The sequence below is a fragment of the Linepithema humile genome, chromosome 3 (assembly GCF_040581485.1).
Source record: "Linepithema humile isolate Giens D197 chromosome 3, Lhum_UNIL_v1.0, whole genome shotgun sequence".
Taxonomy (NCBI): Eukaryota; Metazoa; Arthropoda; class Insecta; order Hymenoptera; family Formicidae; genus Linepithema; species Linepithema humile.
The window spans coordinates 3,696,400-3,716,092 of NC_090130.1; the positions used below are offsets into that span (position 1 = coordinate 3,696,400).

The 19,693-nt window shown below is 40.9% G+C and overlaps 1 protein-coding gene and 1 long non-coding RNA gene across 5 annotated transcripts; one reads left to right on the forward strand and one right to left on the reverse strand.

Annotated features, from left to right (window-relative positions):
• Positions 1–3: 3 nt before the first annotated feature.
• wwk (white walker) lies at positions 4–19,611 on the reverse strand. 4 transcript variants are annotated; one of them, XM_067351348.1, is made up of 16 exons: positions 19,295–19,611; positions 13,282–13,367; positions 10,308–10,468; positions 9,920–10,196; positions 9,651–9,839; positions 9,144–9,329; positions 8,780–8,932; positions 8,039–8,174; positions 7,520–7,575; positions 6,595–6,669; positions 6,176–6,502; positions 4,675–4,872; positions 4,006–4,297; positions 3,102–3,386; positions 2,659–2,929; positions 4–2,307 (listed from the first exon to the last, which is right to left on the reverse strand). In XM_067351348.1, exons 1-16 carry the CDS (start codon positions 19,530–19,532, stop codon positions 1,782–1,784), a joined length of 3,456 nt encoding a protein of 1,151 aa, XP_067207449.1. In that variant the 5' UTR covers positions 19,533–19,611; the 3' UTR covers positions 4–1,781. The 4 variants fall into 4 exon arrangements, with proteins under 4 accessions (XP_067207449.1, XP_067207448.1, XP_012229980.1 ...); XM_067351347.1 differs by having other exon boundaries at positions 2,659–2,926; positions 3,102–3,407; XM_012374557.2 differs by having other exon boundaries at positions 3,102–3,407; positions 6,221–6,502; positions 19,295–19,610.
• Positions 8,880–12,119, forward strand: LOC136998560 (uncharacterized). Its single transcript, XR_010889140.1, has 2 exons — positions 8,880–8,986; positions 9,619–12,119. It is a non-coding gene; the product is annotated as an uncharacterized lncRNA (long non-coding RNA).
• Positions 19,612–19,693: the final 82 nt, after the last annotated feature.

Here is a 19,693-nt window from a genome sequence, read left to right on the forward strand (position 1 = left end):
ATCTTTCGTAGAATATTTTTATTGGCTCAATTCCCCTGTTTTATACAAAACATCTAACAAACACAGATGCTTCCGGCTGAATGTATTCCGACCTGCCTTTTACGAAAGCGGCTAATCTATCGATTTTGCATCTAATGCACTCAAGTCTTGCAAATTCCCGAAGGGCACGCTACATATAACGCGATTATCGGTTTGCTCAACGGTGCTTAATGTGGATGCATCTAATGATTAATGCTAACGCTAACAATATTGGTAAATGTAATAAAATGTTGTGTGTCTCTCTGTGTGTGTGTGTGTGTGTGTTTATATTTATTTATGTATGTATGTATACGTGTTGTGTACGTTTCTGTGTGTATGTGTATGTGATATTCAACAACTCTGCGCTAAAGTTCAGCCGCGGACGGGGACATGAGGCTAGGCCATGGAAACCGATTTTACAATCTGCGTAACACTTTTCGCTATATACAAAAACGGTTTCTAGATCCTTTTATTCGTTTCTTTTTTTCTGGACGAAGAGCTTCGTGTGTGCTATGCACCCTATCCTTGACTCTGTCTCATCACCAGTTTGCGCGTGACCGCAAATTTATCCTGCACTCGTCGCGCATCCACGTGTCGAAACGCATCTTACACGAGGACACGGGAATTGGGAGGGCGGCGGTGGTGACGGTGGATGGTCTTGACGATGTGATATGCCTTCGTAGAGATCTATTTAGCAAAAGTTCGTTAACCCATTAATGCCTAGATTTTTTTTTCTTTATAGATTAATTAACAACTTATTACCGCAACAACAACAAGGTTCCTGCCTCCGTCTTCGTTGAAATTCGCGCCGACCGCTCGCTGTGCCCAGCGAGTAACCGGACTCATATAATCCTTCCGACTATATATATTTCTCTAAGAGGACCTCGCGAGTGTGCCGAGCATTTCGCTCTTCCTCTCCGCGGATCGCGTCGGACCGTCGCGTGCGTCTGCGCCATTCGGATTTTCTTCACACGCGCATCGTGGAGCGACGGAGGTAATTCAATTTCGGCGTAGAGTGTCGACGGCACGAACGGAATGTGTGCGGCTCGACGACCTACGGCGTCGAGCGATCTAAGCTAGGAGGAGGATCTGCCACTTAGCAAGGCATCGAATCGAAGCGAATTTACAATTACTTAAACAGATATGTTTGACTTTGGAACGCTTTGAGAAGAGAAACTTATATAATACGAGAACTGCGACAATTGTGATCAAAGTACTAATAGTCTGCGATTTCCTATTCTGCAAAATCGTCTCGTCAGACTAGTAAAATTCTTTATCTTTTTTCCTCCGTTTCTTGTTTTGATAGCATTCGAGAGTTTTACGTCTCATTCGTTTGAACAAATCGTGAGGATTTTTTGATCCATATTTTTTCAGAAATCAGGACAATCTTTCAAGAATATCCTTTCGCGCGTCTTCGTCTCGTCCCGAGCCGCGGGGGCTGCGGTTCGATGCCCTGAATCTAGGGAGCGGGGCATCGGAATCAGTTTCTACGGAATGTCGTCTATAAGATCCTGCATCACAGATGCAGGCATCTGTGATGATTTGATAAATTGTGCGCCTGTTCTCTCTCGTTCGCTCGCGCGCCCCTGCTCGCGGCCGCTGATCGGGGGATCCTCTCTCCGTCGGAGATATTCGCGGAGCTCCACGCGAATAATGGAGCCTCGATCGATCATCCGACGCGCATCACGCGTGTCGCGGTGTACACGAACGGCTCTCTACGTAGCGAGAAAACAAAAGGTGTGAGAAAGAGACAAGTCAAGCGGCTAATGATTCATTCGGCGCATTTCCATGGCCGCAATGTCGTCCACGGAGATAAGCTTTTCTATGGGGATGCACGAGAGCTCGCCGCCGACGCACGACTGCGGTTGCTGCCACCTGGCCTCCCTCTCCGCCTCCTTGGCCTTGAGCTCGGCCTCCCGGGCGCGACGTTCCTTCAGCTTCAGCGAGAAGATCGCCACCGAGCGCGCCCGCTTCATCAGGCTCTGCTTCACGCGCGTCTTCTTCGCCTCACGCTCCTCCTTCGTCTTGTCCTCCGCGGGCGTCTCGTCCTGACTGGAGGCCGTCTTGCTGGAATCCGGCGGATTCACGTCCTTCTCCTTCTCGGCGGGCTGATAGGACTGTCGCTCGCGATGCTCGTGAGTCGTCTGTCGCTGATGGTGAGACTGGTGCTGCTGTTTCTCCACTTTCTCCACCTTCTCCACCTTCTCCACCTTCTCGCGCTCCTTCTCCTTTTCCGGCGAGAAGCGGAACTTCTGGCTCCTGTGAGCCATCGCCCACGGCGGTGCTGATCTTTAAACACAAAACAATTTGAAAATGTAAGAGTGAGATAAAAGTAAGTGCAGAATTATAGAGACGTTTTCTTTTTATCAGTGAAAATAAAGAAGATACTTAATGTGGAAAAGCTGGAAGAATGATTTTTTATCCTTCTTCAGTTTCAAGCTAAATTAATAAATATTTATTTTAACATTATTGGGTTCTATTTTTATTATAAGTTTGCTAATTATGACTTCGGTTATATTAATACTGCATCTTTTTACGTAATATTAAAATTATAACAGTAAAAAGACATTCTTTTTATAATTAGAGCACGCAATCAAGCAGCGATAAGTTGATAAATGAGAGAGATTCTCTTCTTTGTACCTGAGGAGATCGCTGTCCGAGGAAGAGGCGAGCTCTTTGGAGACGATGCAGTCGGTCGACCTGTGCAAAGTCAATTCCTCCTCCCGCACGCTCGCGGCGCCCGCGCCACTATGAATTTCAGAATCGCTGGATTTCCGTCCGCCCGGCTCTAGGCCTAATCGACGCACCCAGTCAACGCCGCCGTGTGGTCCGATCGTTAGATGATGGCTGAATTGATCGCCACCGGATGTTTCCGGCTCGTTGGGCAACCAATCCCTCGAGCGTCTTCCTACTGAAAAGTTTCTTGTCAATTCGGAGAAAATTCAACTGCCAAATTAGTGAAATCTGGCGCATCAGCGGTTTCTCGATTTTATTTCTAAAATTTAATTTACAATAATTTGTGTAGATTTTTTTACACATTTTTTTTTTTTAATAAAAAGATAGCCGCTTAAAAAAAGCCGAACCTCGCTCGCCTCCGGGTATGGAACACCTCGGCGAGTTGCGAATGTCGCGGGTGACGTTAGAATTATTCTCGGGTAGGAATGGAGTGCTGGTCTCGCTGCTGCTTCCGCCGCTGCCGCCGGGAGTCTCGGCCGTGGGTGGCGTCTCCGCGATCCTCGGCACCGGCGTTGTCGGCCCGCTCGGCGTGTGGGTGGCCGAGCCCAGAGTCGGGGTGTCCGCTTGACTCGACGTCGTCGCGTAACCGGTGCGGTCCGAAAGCAAATGCTGCTCTTCGCTCTCTCCGTCTGCTGGACTCACCACGAATCTCCCTGAGTTCGAGCGAAATTAATAGTCGGTGGAGGAGGAAGGATGCACCGCGGCGAGCAAAGTGATTAACATTTTCGTTGTCGTGTGAAGTAAAATCGCTACGTAAAGTTTGAAAATACAATATTTCTCGCATTGCATATTGCATGTTAAAATCAAAAAGTGATTATATTTAATAATTAATTTCCTCACGCGCGCGCGTGTGTGTACAATAAAATTCAGTAATCTCACAAAAAAGGAAAATATTGAAAACAAAAATCCAATTTTTTTAAAACAGAATTAACACAGTTTTATTTAACAAAACACCGACGGAAGTTTTAGACGCTGAGATCAATTGCCATATAGACTTAAATTTCTTTTTACCATTTTCTTTTCCTTTTGTAGCTACGTTTGACGGCGGAAATGTTAAGAACTATTGCGCGCTGATAGAGGATCAGTGGATTGGTAGTTGGAGAGGCCAGTAGTTAGGGGAAATTATCGGATGAGGAAAGATGAAAATAGAACACGAAGATATTGATTTTCACGGAGTTGTGCAGAATAATTAAAAGTTCCATATATTAGGCAGCCTATTTATACAAAGAGAGATAAAGATGTACTATGTACCTATTATTGTTGTTGGTTGTTGTTCCGGTGACGGGGTCGAGGACAATCTTCGGACCGCCTCGCGCCTCAAGAACTCCACCTTAGCCATCTCGGTGGCGACCCAATGAGGTATATCGGGAATCGCGCAAATGATCACGAATCGAATAGCGAACATGATGTGCTCCAGCGCAACGATCAGCAGGATCGTTTGCGTCGCCGACATCTCGGGGAACATCCGCTGCACTTGCCCGCTTAGTCCGATTAAGGCGCAATTCACTAAAATAGCGACCAGGCCCATCGCCTCCATCGCGTTCTATCAAAAGTTGTCAAATTAAGTTTGCATTGCACGAGGGACCGCCTGCATTTCCACACAATGTATATATACAGCGTGTTTCCTAATCTGACATAACTTCGCAAATGAGCTTCGAACGCAACGTAAATAACAAAAGTTCCCAGAAGCATCTGCCTTGTCTATCTTTTCGAGTTGCAAAATTGCTTTCGTCATTCGGTATTAATTGCAATAATAATCTGTCATGAAGATTGAAGCGAAAGCAACACGCTGCCGAACATGATGTAACTAGTAAATAAGAGATCAGATAAGATAAATATCCGTATGAGCTTTATTTATTAATTTTGCGCGTTTAATCTATTCTTGAATTTATGCTCTCGTGGATTATTTTTCACACTTACTTGCCATGTGCCGATATTTGAAACCCTGCGTCCGAAGGGTCGTTGAAGCACGAAACACAGTTTGAACGCGTCGCCGCGTAATTCGAGCAAATTTCCAAGTAACGCGGCCATCGCGGCGAGCGGAAATGCGGAAGAGAAGAGACAGACATATCCCAGTTGCGATAGCATTTCCAAATGCTCCGAAAACGCCCCATCATACTGCGAATCGAAAATTATTATTCATTAAGCTTGTACGATCAGGCAAGTATTCAATTGTCACAACATTTTTATTTTGTAAAATTGTTAAAAAAAAACTTATACATGACATACATATTATAAAACTATCAATTGACTATAAAAATTATTTATTTTTTTCTTATATATTTGCGTATTTTTTCTAGCTAATTTTTCTATATCAAAGCTTTTATTTATAATATAGAATATATATTATATAGAAAAAATCTTTAGACAAACCTGGCAATATTTGCAATAAAATGAATAATAAAAGTTCAATATTATTATTAACTGTAAGAATATTTGATTAATATGATGTTAAAACTATAAATATTCAGTGCTTATTTTTCGTGTCTTTAATAATTGATACAATAAAATACGTAATGTGTGTTGAGCATAAATCGTGCATATATTAAAGAAAATCAAATTTTAACGCAACACAAATTGTAAATACAACAGCGATCTCTGCATGATAAGCCATGAGAATTCATCCCTTTCAGTCACTTGCCATGTTGGCAAAGATTCTTATTGCGATATTATTTTACACGATATTTTAGGAAAAAATATTTGATGCTTTTGTTTTCGAAATAATGCAAATTTGTTGTCGTGTGCGAATATCGAATAAGATTTAATTTGATTACAATCAAAATTACAATAATATTTTAATCGTCATGTCGCTACGTGGATGTTGATTAGCAATAATTTTAATCAATTAAATTGCGCAGTATGCATGCGAGACAAATCGCGATTGTTCGTTCATGACGGAAAGGACTGATACTTAATGATAGCATGAGTATGGCATTACCTTTCTGGTCGATATCTGTGCGTCGTCGATGGAAATGGTGTATAAAACGGGAAAAAATCATTAAAAATTCTGCAAAAAGAAATGACCAAGAAACACAGCACGGTATTCATGTTATTATTAGTAAGTTCGGTTCGGACGTCATGCCATAGTGCGTGGTGGTTGCAATCCGAGCGGGAGGAACAAACGAACGGAAAGATCTTAGCGGCGAGACAATGGGTCGGTTTATGGTGCGAGAAGTGTTCGAGCCACTTGCAGCGTCGAGCGATACCCTCGAAACAGCTCGAGGAGAGAAATCTCAGCGCGACATCATAGCTGGAGGCATCCGCGTTAAACGTCTCTTCGACGTCTCTCGACAGAATCACACCGACATTCGCCTTTTGTACAGGTATTACGTTCGGCTGTAAGTGCCTCGAGTTCGATATGCGTGTACGGCGTAGTGCTCCGGCAGAAACGAAAAGACTATTGGCTAAATCTAGACCAAACCTTGAACGTAACGTCACTAAGTAGAGAATTAGTGGGATGCCCTACTCTGTAGAGGGAACTCTCCAGTTCTGCCTGGCTGACGTTTCGCGGCTGCTTCGATTTGCCGCCGTCGGGCCGCTCTTCCTTTTCCTCGCCGTCCTTCGCGCCGCCCTCCTCCCCCGCCTCCTCACCCTTCTCGCCGGGGGGTGCCCTCGCCTCGCTGGGGCTCAAAGCGCCGAACAGCTCGAAGCTCAGCCGTGCCAGTCGCAGCTGCTCGATCAAGTACGGTATCGCGGATTCCTTCAGATTGCCGATCACCTGGCGTGCTATGAGTAGAGCCGCCAATTGCTGAAACAAAAAGTTCGCATTTTCATTTTAGTTCAATAATGTTCGTTTATAGCGCGCCAAAAAAAAAAAAAACAAAGTAATTAAATCCTCACCTCCTTGAGTCTCTCCTGATCTTGTAGATAGAAGGCAATGTAGAACAGTGATAGGAAGGAGTTTACAAACTGAAACTGAAATGTTAGACGGCCGTTGTGGATTATCCGGAGACGGCGAATGGCATTAACACATATTGTATGTACATAAAATGCACATAAAAGCGCAATTACGTAGGCCTATGACGTAAAATCATTGGAAGCATAAGCAAAAAAGTGTTCTCTTGCGAATAGAATGTTCATGCAGCGACAGAGACAGCCAGAGCAGGCACTTCTGCGTTAAAACAAAAATGTTCAAAATCTATATTTGTATTGTTTTATACGTCCACCTCTAAATATACAAGTGCTCTTCTTCGGATGGTCATTAGTGGAATACTCGCCATCGATTTTACGCTACGCGCGTTTGCCTGGGTCGCAAATTACAAAGCTGAAATTATCAGAACTATTTCTATCCTAATTTTCTGAATATCGCATTTCTTTTTATGTTTTACATAAAAAGTTTATTATTAAAAAAAAACTCAAACATATAATTGAAGGACAACTTAAGCGGTAAAGAGGTGGCTTTGTGAAAGAACAAGTAAAAAGTACAAATTAAGCATACAATAATATAATAAAAAATTTAATAGAATTAAGCGTGAAATATATAAAAATTGAGAAATCTCATTGAGTTAAGCGATTCAGGCAAACTACAATATGATTGAAGTATTGAACAATTTTGCCTAATTGAGAGTAGTCGTTCAGAAATGGCTTTATTTCTTTTTTAATTTGAACACATAAGATCGTGGAATGATGTAAAAAAACAAACGGTGGAATTTCTGCACCAACCTAGTGTCATTCGTCGTGTTTAATTAGAGGAGGACATGTGTACACAACGTCTAACACAACACTGATATTCTATTCGTTGAAAATGGAGAGTTCTTCTTATTACCAGTGCCACTTTGTAGATCAGATGATTCTCGTACTCGGTGTCTAGTCGATAGTTTTCTGCGTCCAACACACAAAAATCACAAATACTATCTACCGCACCATGAACGCTCTCCAAGATTTAAGTAAGAACAGAATTGTATCTATTTCGCGGGCAGTATTTCGCACGGGAGGTATTTTGTCACACAGAAAGAGCAGAACAACATGTTTTTCATGTAAAATGTACAACGTTCTCGTCACATAGTCTTTCAATTATTCTCTAGAAGAAGCTAAGCTGTGGAAAAATTATCGAAAGTATATATATGCTATGCTTTTGAACTAGACGTGCACAGTGTACCGTAGAATACACAAATCGATGCGAAGAAGTCGGCAAATGAAGTCGGCGGTTGTTCGTATTTTGATTCGCACGGAGATACAATCATGTCGAGAGAGAAAGAGAAAGGGGAAGGGGAAAAAAAGGAGTAGTGAACAGATAGAGGAAGACAGTGTCGAAGTGTAGGGGGCTGATTATTGGGATACATACCCAAATCGTTTAACCACACCGCGACTTTGAAGTACGCCTCATCCATCAACGCGATGACCACCGCGAGCAACACCTTTGGCACGTAACTGAGCCAAAATCCGTAGCCTCCGGATTCAAGACGCGCGTCCCACCAGTCCTGCGATTTTACGCAAAAGGACAAGCTGAAGATTCTGTTATTACAAACTTTTTCCAAAAATATTTCATTTATTCATGAACGTATTGTGTTGACGTTCGTTTGAACTTATCAGCTTTAAGTCGGAACAATTTGTTAAAAAAAACTTGTAGATATATTCGATTAAAAGTTTTTGAACAATTTTAACGAGCAATTCCTCTGACTATGATTAAAAATAGTTTTTAGGAGTCAATCTGATGGGATCTGATGGAAATATTTTGCTGAAAGTACTATGAAATCAATGAAAGGTAAAATAAAAGTTTTTGAAAAATTACTAAATATATTTCAAAATAAATAATAATTTTCCGTATGAAAATTTAATGCAATACTATGAAATATAAGGAAAGTTAAAATATACTGCTGAAAAGAGTTTTAAAATAATTATCATTATGAAATTTACTGAATTAAACTGAAAACTGTTACTTTTTAATGAAAAATTGCTGAAATATTTATAAAATTAATTAATGGGATCAATTGAGAGAAATTTTCAAATACATTTCAGCAAAATTTCGTTATATTTTCAGAAAAATATTTCCATCAGGGATGTGCTTCACAACGCTGTCCCGTACCTGTATCTGAAAGCTCAGAATCATAACGATGAAGACGAAGAGTAAACAGATTGCGATGATAGGCACGCTCACGAGGTATCGAAACATGTTCCTTCGCCACCTGGGATACGTTGGCTCTAGTCTACCCGTCACCGGTGAGATCTCCAGGGTTCCCTGAACACAATGAGAATCGCGATTGAGCTCCTCGGGCGGAGTGATCTTTGGCGGGTGAATTTCTCCAAATTCGCAATATTATTCTCGCTTATATACGTAGCGTAAGCATATCTATTATCATAGCGTTGTGCGGGCGTGGACGCTGCAGTAGCGCCACGTCACGCCCGACGTCGGCAGTGCTGAGGCGTAAAAATGTTCGAAAGGTTCTTACTGTAAACAGAGGTCTAGGCTCGACCAATAAATCGTCCCTCTGATCCAAAGTGCCCCACCTGTACGCCAATTCCGCGCCCCGCCGTTTCCACGTTTCCAAGTACGTAGTAGCCCATATCACGTTGAACACCGAAAACAGAACGTACGCCACGTCCTCCATCGCTTGGTTCCTGCCGATGATGCCGACCTAAACGGTCGGGATTCGATAATTATTAAATGATCAATCGCAAACAATTAATAAATCAAATGTAATCAACTAATATAATATTGTAAACACGCAAAAGAGAGTAAAACTTTTTTATTTCACATATTAATTTTATATTAAACAATTGCCACTTTTGAATTTTTAAATATCTGTCTTGACAGAAAATTAGTTTGTGTTCAAATTTGTTGGATTTTGCTTTGTTCCTTTTATTTCGCATGCTTTCTTGTTAGTATTCTTCATAGTAACTCGTTTGGTTTTTTTTTTTATTTAGATTGTATTGATATATGCGAAATATACACGTACCCAGTATATGACACCCACTGCTGCAGGAACGATCAAAGCGGTGGTGTAGTGGCCGAGCCAGGCGAAGTACATGGTGATTTTCACCCCGAAGTATTTACAAATGTCGTCCAAGGGCTGGGGGCTGAGGAACGCGCGGACCCAGGTTCGTTGCAGTTTTTCTAACGCGGGTAATTCATGAAGAGGGAAGACCTGACGAAGAAGCATCATTCTTTTTTCTCGTCGAAGGAAAATTTCGGAACAGGCGTAAGATCGACGCGCGGATATCGCACCTGAGAAATAATACCGGACGAGATGCACTTTGGAATAATCGCTTGGCCCTCCACCATCTTGAAACCAGGCAGACTGTGAAGATCGTGCGGACCCGCCCTCATCGTGTGAAGTAGGTGCAGCACCAACGATTGCCTTTCCTGAGTAGTGAAGAACCGGACTTCGTCGTCGCTGCCCTCGAAGCAGTTGGCCTCCGAGCCGACGAACTCCTTCAGTCCGCCGCCGAACTCCTGTCGCAGAGACTTGGGTAGATGCACCTCTTCGGCGGCCTTGAGCAGACTGGCGAGACCGGTGGGATCAGAGCTGTGCAACTTTTTGCTCGCGTGCCGTTTGTGCTTGAGCGTGTCAATGAGTTCGCTCGACACAATTCTTCAAGCGTCGAATACTTACACGCTGAATGGTGCCGTGAGGTAAAACCCGTAACTATCCGACGAGGCGTGATGTCGCACGTGAACTATTAGCCCCGGGGTTCCAGCCCGAAGTCGTCCTAGAAGCCACATCAAGGTCTCGTCGCTTGCTCCGTTGGGGAACATCATCACAACATCGCATTCCTGTAGAAAATCGAATTATTAGGCTCTTTGTGCATTCGAATGATGGGAGATGTGATCGTGTTCGCAATATTCGTGTAGAATAATAAATTAAGAAGATCTTTGAGTGCCAAATTTTGTTTCTGTATCTGTATTAATGGAATTATGCTATGTTCTAAAGGGAAGTTTTGAATCTTAATTTTTTATGTAAAGTTTGTTTAGAAATATACTAGATCTTTCATTAAAGTTCTTTAAAACTATACTTAAATTTTCTACTTTCGATCGGTTTATTATTGAATTGCTCGTGCTTTGTTTCTGAAATCAACATTGACATTATAATTTTATTATATATATGTCATAGAATATGATTTTGAAATGTATTATAAACGTCAGAAATAATTGTTTTCACATTTTCTTGGACGAATTTTATTGACAGTTTAATTTCATACAGAAATAATCATAAAAAGAGTCTTGGTGGAGTAAATTAAATTTATTGAAGTATTAGATGGATCCATTAGGTTGTATATGCCTTCGAAGAAATAGTTCAATGTTCTTACACGTCGTTCCGTAAGATATTAATGATGTCGGGGAATCGAAAAAAAAACCACTCGAAGGTTTCGTGGCGTGGCCAAGTAGTTACGTGCATTAGTAGGTCAGCCGTATTATCGGGGTATCGTTGTACGTGTACTGGCAATACCAAGAGCTATACGACCATTTGGACGTTAGCCAACTTATGCTGATTCCAATGCTAAGATTTGATGTGGAAACCATTGTCAATCGAAAAAACTGACATCACTGTCAAAAAAATAAATGATTATGTATGCGCAATCGATCAATTTTTTTCCACATGTTTATTTAAACCATGCCATCGATAACAGGTTATTTTATGTAGTTAATAAAGTTCTATAATTTTCTACAGTGACATAATAATTCTTTTTATTGTACTATAAAGTGACAACGATTGCTAATTTAAAAAAAAATTTGCGATACATATAACGTTGCTTATTGTAAAATATGCTTATTGTAAAATATGCATTTTAATAATAATATTCTTTGAATATCCATGTTAGAGAGAATTTTTTATTGCAAATAATGAAAATAAATATTACGGAAACAATTAACTTAGGAGTCACGCGTAATATGCAATCTTGCATTTTTTAAGATGACATTACATTTAGAGCACCTGTTGCATTGTAATTTTTTTCTTTAGAGTCACAGGAAGATGATTTTGCATGAAAATTTTGAACAATAGAGTTAAATATAAGCTCCAAGTCAATTAATTTCCACAAAAATTAGCATTTTTTTCAACATAAAAGCAAGAGCTGAAGAGATGTTTTGTGATATTAATGTATCATAAAAGCAATTTTATAAATCTGACAAATATTTTTTATACAACCAACATTTATTTGATACATATTTTTTTTTCTTGGAAAAAAACAACATAAAGTTTCATCGGAAAATAGATCATCCATTTCGCAGCGCACACATTAAACAAAGTTATGTGAAATCGATAGCGACCGGTACTTAATAATAGAAACAAAGCCCGCGATTATGCTTCGCGCGCAATAAGTAGACGCGGCTGGCGATACGCGATAAAGTACATCGCATTATCACCGGTGCTTTGTCGCGCCACAATTGTCATTATACTCTGACGACCTACTTGAAAAGACAATAAGAGAGGCTCGTAGTAGATAGAGCTCGCGGTGCTTGCAGGATGTCTCGTAACGAGTGGTAAAAACTTTGACCGTTTGCTGGAAAGAGGAGGACATTTCGAGTTACAACCGAAGTCAACTTTGCGTTAAAATATTTTCGAGAATAATTTGCGCGACACATCGCCCGAAGCTCTTTAGATTGTCAACATCCTCGTACTCCGTAAGATAACATACCGAAGATAAATTCACCGTGTTAATACGGCGAAAATCGAACTCGCAACTTAAGACGGGGTAGAGAAGAGGGCAAACAGAATAGTAGAAAATCAACAATGTAGCTTGGAAGTAAACATCGCAGTACACGCAAACTTCTTCGATATCCACTAATAGCTTAATGTGCAGGATCGATATCGTTGCCTCCGTGGAGCCATTTTCTTGAATGATTGTCGCTCGCATTCGTACGGAATATTTAGCAAAGCGAATCAATGCGGGAATAGATTTCCTCACCTGTCTGTTTGCGTAGAATAAAATTCATTCCTATTCCGTGTTTTCATGCCGACGCAATTTTCTTTCGTCGGATTAATTTTTCGCGACGTTGTACCGTAGAGCCATAATTGAAATGAACGGTCACGTGCACGAAAAAGGAACGGAGATACTCGAGTATATATCTAATGGCTAGCGGTAGCGCGCAAAACTGCTGTTATCGTCTACGGTCATCTACGACAGTCGAGTGTAAAAATGATGTTATACGAGCGATATTGCATTAAGCGAACGAGAACGCCGGTATTAACTTTCATCGTAAAAAGGTATTCGTGCGTCAAGTGTAGAATGACCGGTGTGAAACGCAGCTACTCATATTTCAATATTTTAATATTGTTGGAAATCAATTACAAATTGCAGTAAATAATTGTTGCATACCGAATGCACTAAAAATGCCACGATATTGGCATGCATCAATTTATTGTAGATAATACGATGATTTGTATAAGTAATATCCTCGAATTTTCGCAATCAAATTACACCGCTATTGGAGTATTTCAAATATTCTGCGCCGCAAAAGGTAATTTCAACGAAATTTTGCATTGCTGCGTAGTCGAAAAATATCAATTTCTGCCGATGCTCCTATTATTTGCGATATGAAAAGCAAGTTTTAATTTTTTGAACTGTATATTTATGAGACGTACGTACCTGTGTAGGAACCTTTTGTATCCATAGGCGGCGGGGGGTCATTAGATGGCCCGTACATGGTATTTTTCGTCTCAGAAGACGGGATGCTGCAAGAAACACACTTCTATGATTACTGAGATCATTAAACTCGCACTAGGATAGACATTTATAAAAATGAAATTGGATATTCGGCTATTTTAGATACTACGTTGAATTATTGATAATTACTAGCTTCAATACCCCGATTTGCATTGCAATCTTTGCACAAGCAAACTTTCCCGATTATACATTAATATGACACGTGTCTAATCTCTCTTACATAAATCGACACGAATTGCCTCAGCTTGGCATAAGTATAACCATTTTAAAAATCGATTTTCGAATTATGCCGTAGATTGGACCTCGACCTTATTATCGAGAAAATAAATTTATGCACATTGCAACATTAAAAGGCAATTTCTGAAATAGCTCCTCGTTGAAAATGCGTTGAAAATTTCACATCTGTCGTTTTTATAACGAGACGCGATCATGTGTGTATTTTTAATGGAAAAAAGGGGACATCGATTCCTTTTTTTTCCATGTGAGTTATCCGAAGCATATATCAGTTATGTAAATTTTGCGTGTAAATTTATACTTTCATCACAGGAGCTTAGCAATTTTTTTTAATGTTTGCTTACAACCTACATATGCTCACAAGTTGCACGTGAAACACACAATAATATATACGCAACGAGTTATAGATAATTTTGAAGAAAGAAATGAGATAAAGAAGAAAAAAAAGATATTTTTAACTATTAATTTTTTCTGATCAATTATTCAGGAAAATGTAGTAAGCAGATGAGATTGTAAGAGTAATATTCGCTGTAATGCGCATATTACAAATTCGTATACATTGCTTGCAAATGTAAATCATGTTTGTGTCACAATTTAGGACTAATTTCTCTGACGTGAATTTACTTAGTCGTAGTTTGATTGTTTCGCAGTTTCCGAAAGGAGACAGAGAAACAATTAAACTACGGCTGAAGTTAATCGACATCGTACGAATCTGCTACTTAATCGTTTCCTCCAAACACGTGTAACGCAGAAACCGAGCGATAAATTATACTACAGCGCAAAAGGTGCGACCATTAATCTCACATACACGAAAACGTATAACGAACGACTAAAAACTTGACAAGATAAAGTATCTGCGATTATTCGGACTCCTTGCGTAGGCGTGAACGTGGACATTTATCTATATCGTTCACCAAACTTAAAATTTCTCACCGGAAATACGTTATTCACGGGATATAACACGTATATTCTACAACTTTGTATAATTTTAGAGAGTCGTTAGTTTCAAATCGAACAAATAATGCAAATAATTCCATCTGCACAAAATCTATAAAATACCGGTCCTTTATTTGCATATAGATAGTTTATTAAATTACTCGTGCGCAGAAATTTTTTTTTCAAAATTACTGCTGTAAAAATGGCGGTATTGTAATGATGAAAATCAGCTCTACATGTCGAAGACCTATTACGTCAAAGTTTTTGGAGTCTACCCAACAATTAAAGACAATACAGATAGTGTAAATGAGGTGGCAGAGTTCCAACAGTAGTTGACTGAGACCATTGCCAACGCTAGTGTGTCTGATTTACTCCTGTGTTTTGTACCTACTTTGTTATTTCCCAGCGCACGATATGTAATCCTAATTACGGTTTTCATTAACACCATTCCTTCGCGATTTCTACGCGCGATATTATACGAGCGAGTCACGGCAACAAAAGATCTCCTGATAATATATTTTCTTTACTTCTTTGTTCCTTATATATTTCACATTACTTGAAAGGAAGGATATAAACTTCAACACGTGACGCGTAACATGAGCGCAAACAAGTCCTTTGTCTTCGTCTTTTCAAAACTGATTCTCTTAAACCATCCCCGAAATAGACACATATCGTACGAAAAGATTGTTTGTAAAAATATAAATATTTGATGCTAAAAAAAAAAAGTCATAGATTTTATGAATTTTACATTCGTCTTTCGATTATTAGTATAATAATTTAGTACGCCGCAGTTCGCTGGCGCATATAACTATTTGAATAATTAATAATTCGCAAGCCGTCGGGCCAGAAATTCGCACCTCCGAGATCTAGAATACACGCTGCGGTTAAGCTGCCTCAGAAGGTCCCCATTCCGAATCCCTTCGGATGAACCAGCGCTGAAATGCTACCGCCGCGTCTCGTTTTGGGGGGTTGAGAAGAGGGAGAATCTCTCTTACGTCACAGCCCGCGCGTATATACAGATGTACGTGTACTCTTGCGCAGAGTGTTGCCGGGGGGCGCACGTTATCTACATCAACGAACGGCGCAAGCACAAAGCACGGAAATTACGGGCGCGATTGCCGCGAACGAGAAATCGCGCGTTTCCGCTTAAAACGCCGTTTAACACCGTCGCCGTCAGGAACGTCGCATTTAGACGAAATGTTTTCTTACACGCCAATTATGCGCGTTTGCGTTTAAGAATGTGGATCGTTGCACAAATATATTCTAACGCGCTTGGAATTTGTTACAGGCGCACGATTGCTGGCCCGCGACGGTCGCATTCTTCGCATTCTACAATGCATACGAGTCGTGTTTCGTATTTTTTTTTTTACGGAGAATTAATGCTTCATCGGCTCGATACTCTCGGAATGAGGTCAATGCACGAGAACTTTGTCTACCTGCAGTCCGGTGACATCGGATAGCATCGGAGAAGCCGGTGGAATTACAAGAGCGGAGCTTTTTCAGATTGCGCAAGAAGAAAACTCATTCATAAATAATTGCGGGGCAATTGCGCAAAAGAAAACGTATAAATAAAATAAAATTGATGCGATTTTAAAGAAATAACGCGGTCTTAATGGAAGTTTTCTTTAAGACGCAAAAAAACGCGATATATCTTGAACTTTTATTTAACTGTACATTTTATTTTGTATAAGCGCTAAAGTATTTTTACGACTGTTTCTTAAGCCATAATTCAGAACTGCTAATCGAAAATCGATGATATTACAGTTTACATTACGACACCCTCGTTCGAAACATATTACATAAGCTCAACGTTCTTTTATGATATCTTCTTAACAATAGTATAGTCACCGATGTATTACGAGGTATATAAATCTCGTCTTTATCTTAAAGATGTAATTTAACTTAGCCGTGTAAAAGTCGAAAGATCGCATCTTTATGAAGACTTTTAGCAGAGAGTAGCGAGAAGCGATTTATTGTGCGAAAAGATATACAAGGTCGAAAAGAGTGACGAGGAAAAGATGCGATATACGGAGCTCAATTAAATTTTTGAAAAAAAAAATCAAATTGGTTAAATAATATGTAAATAAACGAAAAAAATAGCGCATTGTAAACAATGGCGTTTGTTCCAGTTGTACACTTGCGATAATTGATTGCGTCATTAAATGGAAAACGGATTAATCATGAAAATTCACATTAAAATTTCGATTAAAAATCAGGGAAATAATTAGCCATCGATTTTTCGTCCAAAAGTCGTCTAAAAGGCATGAACGTTGCTTCGAGTTTTTTACCGACAATCAGTGGATAATATATAATGCGGATAACGTACAGCGTGCCGCATCATTTGGTTCAATGCGCAATTGTGATGTGACACAAAAACAGGTCGAGTAGCCGTATTCGAGCAGCGCGATTGGGAACGACGTTAACAAACGCTAAGCGTTCCCCGTCGCTTTATGCCTTCCAAGAGCCCGTGCCTTCTACTGGCGATCCTCCAGGCTTTTTTAACTTCACAATCGACAGAGCTGTCCCCCTTTTTAATATTTACAAAATTCGAAGAAATATCGCGCCCGTACGAAAATCCGTCCGACATAAAACTTGTTTCTGAATTGATTAACCTAAGATTTGAATTTCGAATTGATGTACCTATTCAAATCTTGAAACAAAAGAGAATGGCGAAAATACATAGAGAACTAGTATAGAACTTCGGATATTCTCGATCTTCTGCATTAGCGAAACTTCGCACTATGTGTCGAATGAATTCGGGTGAGCGTTGCCTTCGGCGAAATTGGGACTGAAGTTCGCAGTTAGTTTCGCGTGGAATCCGCGCTAATCAAATTCGATTAGTTAATAAGAAGTTTTTGAAGCACAGAACTTCGGAAAGCGCTAAAATTTCACGTTTGTTAAAAGATAGTCACGGTTTGTCGCAGTTTCCATTCTATCGTGAAATCGCGTCACATTATTTAAAATGCAGTAAAATGCAATCGCATCGAATTGAATAGAGATTTTTTCGCAGAACACATTTCTTTGAGAAAATAAATGTGACTTCTGCGACGTAAATTCCGTAATCCCGAAGAAAGAGTTACTGGGTTGATATACGAGAAAATTTTGACGAGACACAAATTCTTCCGTAGGGCTATCTTTAGGATCAAAGAGTGTCTAAACTATTTTGTCTATGTTTAATGTACTCGCTCCACGTGCGAGGTTCTTACGTAACTCTTATGCGCGCATAAAGTACGTCAAATGTTAAAATTGGTAAAGCGTAGGTGAAGCGACGAGATTCGACGACGTAACACTGCACCATTTCGCGAACCGCAGATATTTTTATAACAAGAATGGATTCTTACATAAAATAAATAACGGATTTAAACTTGTGTGAGGTAAACCTAATGTTATCTTATAAACAATACTTCTAAATAATTTATCTTTGATTAAGACATTTCACATTTACGCTAATCATCTTATTATTATTTTTTCTCGGCAACAGAGATATTTTATATTTAATATTAATAATAGTAATTAATTAGTTATTTATTTGTTAATTAATGCTACTAAAAATATAAGTATGGATTTATTAAACTTATGTTGCTATTTATATATTTTCGGATTTTTCTGTATCTCATCTGTGTTCTAGCTTCGAAGAAGATGAGAAGTAATGCGACGAGTTTAAATCTGACGTTGTTCAATCTTGATATTAGTTTGTTATACGTGATATAGATTATTGAATAGATAATAGAAAATTTCAATTGCACAGCGGATGCATTGTGCATCCCGTGGAAAATGCGTTCCGTCAACAAAGGATCCATCACTGAAGCAATTTGTATTCGATATTTCGATCGCGAGCGCTTTGACGATATATTTACAGTGACCCGCATAAGTGCAATAACAGTAAACAGCAACCATTTCGAAAATGCAACTGCAACATGGCGGTCTGGAAACAGCGGCGTCGTCAAAAAGAGATTAAGATGACATAAAATATGCATCTTTCGCAAGAATATTTATCACTGTAAATCGAGCGTAGTGTCGCCTTTCGTTGTATTATCGAAACCCGCATGAATTCATCGAACTCCCGTTTATGCATTATTTATGAGTCACGACATGTTCGTAGATGCATCGACGGAACGATTCCGGCATACTGGATGCATCCGTAAAAGCGTTAATAATTCGAAAACGCGATAATAACCGCACAGCGGAATTTATCACGTCGCGTCTATCGTATCGCGTCGATTAATATTTATCAATACGCGGATCTGTTTGTTTCACGCGTAACCAATTTAATTCATAAATATACAAAGCGCGCAACAACTTGTGCAAACGTTCGAGACACCGCAGGCCCGAACACTCGATTTGGCTTATGAAAATTAATCGACCGCATCTCCGCAGGTCTCTATTTCCCCGGTCACTGATCGTCGCCAGAGGCGACATGCGACGGCGGTCGGCCCGTCGAATCAGGAATCACCCTGACTCGAGTCGGGATTAATGCGGTCGCCTCGCTCCGCCGCGGTCGCTTTGTCAAAACGAAGGCGGAAGCGGATCGGAGCGTGTCCTGCGTCGGGCCGCAGGCCGATATCACGTTTGCGAAAGGGTGATCGATCCCGATATCCGCGCGCCCGAGAGCCGACCGGGGGGGCCAGTCGACTCCGGGGCTGGTACCCGCGCGGCGGCGAGCGGGTTGCGCGAGGTTTCGCAAAAGGAGCGACGAACGCGCGCGACGGTACCGCGGCGAGGGGGAGCGAGAAAAAAAAAAAAAAATAAAGGGCTCTCGACTCACCTTTGTCGAAGGTCTCCTTGGCCGCATGTATGACCTTTCTGCGCCGGAGACCCTCGCCCGCTAGGGCGCTCGTCATCGCGCTGGTGAAGGTCGCACCAGCGGTGTTCGCCGTTGACGCCGCTGTCGTCCTGACATCGTCGCCGTTCGCGCACTCGTCCGTCGCGGACGTGGTCGACGCGCGATGGTGGTGGCGGTGATCGTCGAGGAGATTGATCGGGGACCCCTCGCCGCCTGGCATAATGTCCCGGACTGCCAGGGACCGTCGTCCTTAACCGGAGGACCCTTGCGCCTCAACTGGACTGTGACTCCTCTCGCTACGTCGTTCGCGCCCGCCCTCTCCGTCTCACTTTGCCCCGCTTTCGCGCTTTCTCTCTCTCTCTCTCTCTCTCTCTCTCCTTC

Excerpts from the sequence above, each read along its gene's own strand:
- wwk (XM_012374554.2), bottom strand. The coding sequence starts at position 19,532 with ATGCCAGGCGGCGAGGGGTCCCCGATCAATCTCCTCGACGATCACCGC. Across the intron at positions 4,873-6,175 it reads TTAGTGACGTTACGTTCAAG|TATGATGGGGCGTTTTCGGA; the intron begins GTTTGGTCTAGA and ends TTCGATTCGCAG. Across the intron at positions 2,930-3,101 it reads CATACCCGGAGGCGAGCGAG|TAGGAAGACGCTCGAGGGAT; the intron begins GTTCGGCTTTTT and ends GAAACTTTTCAG.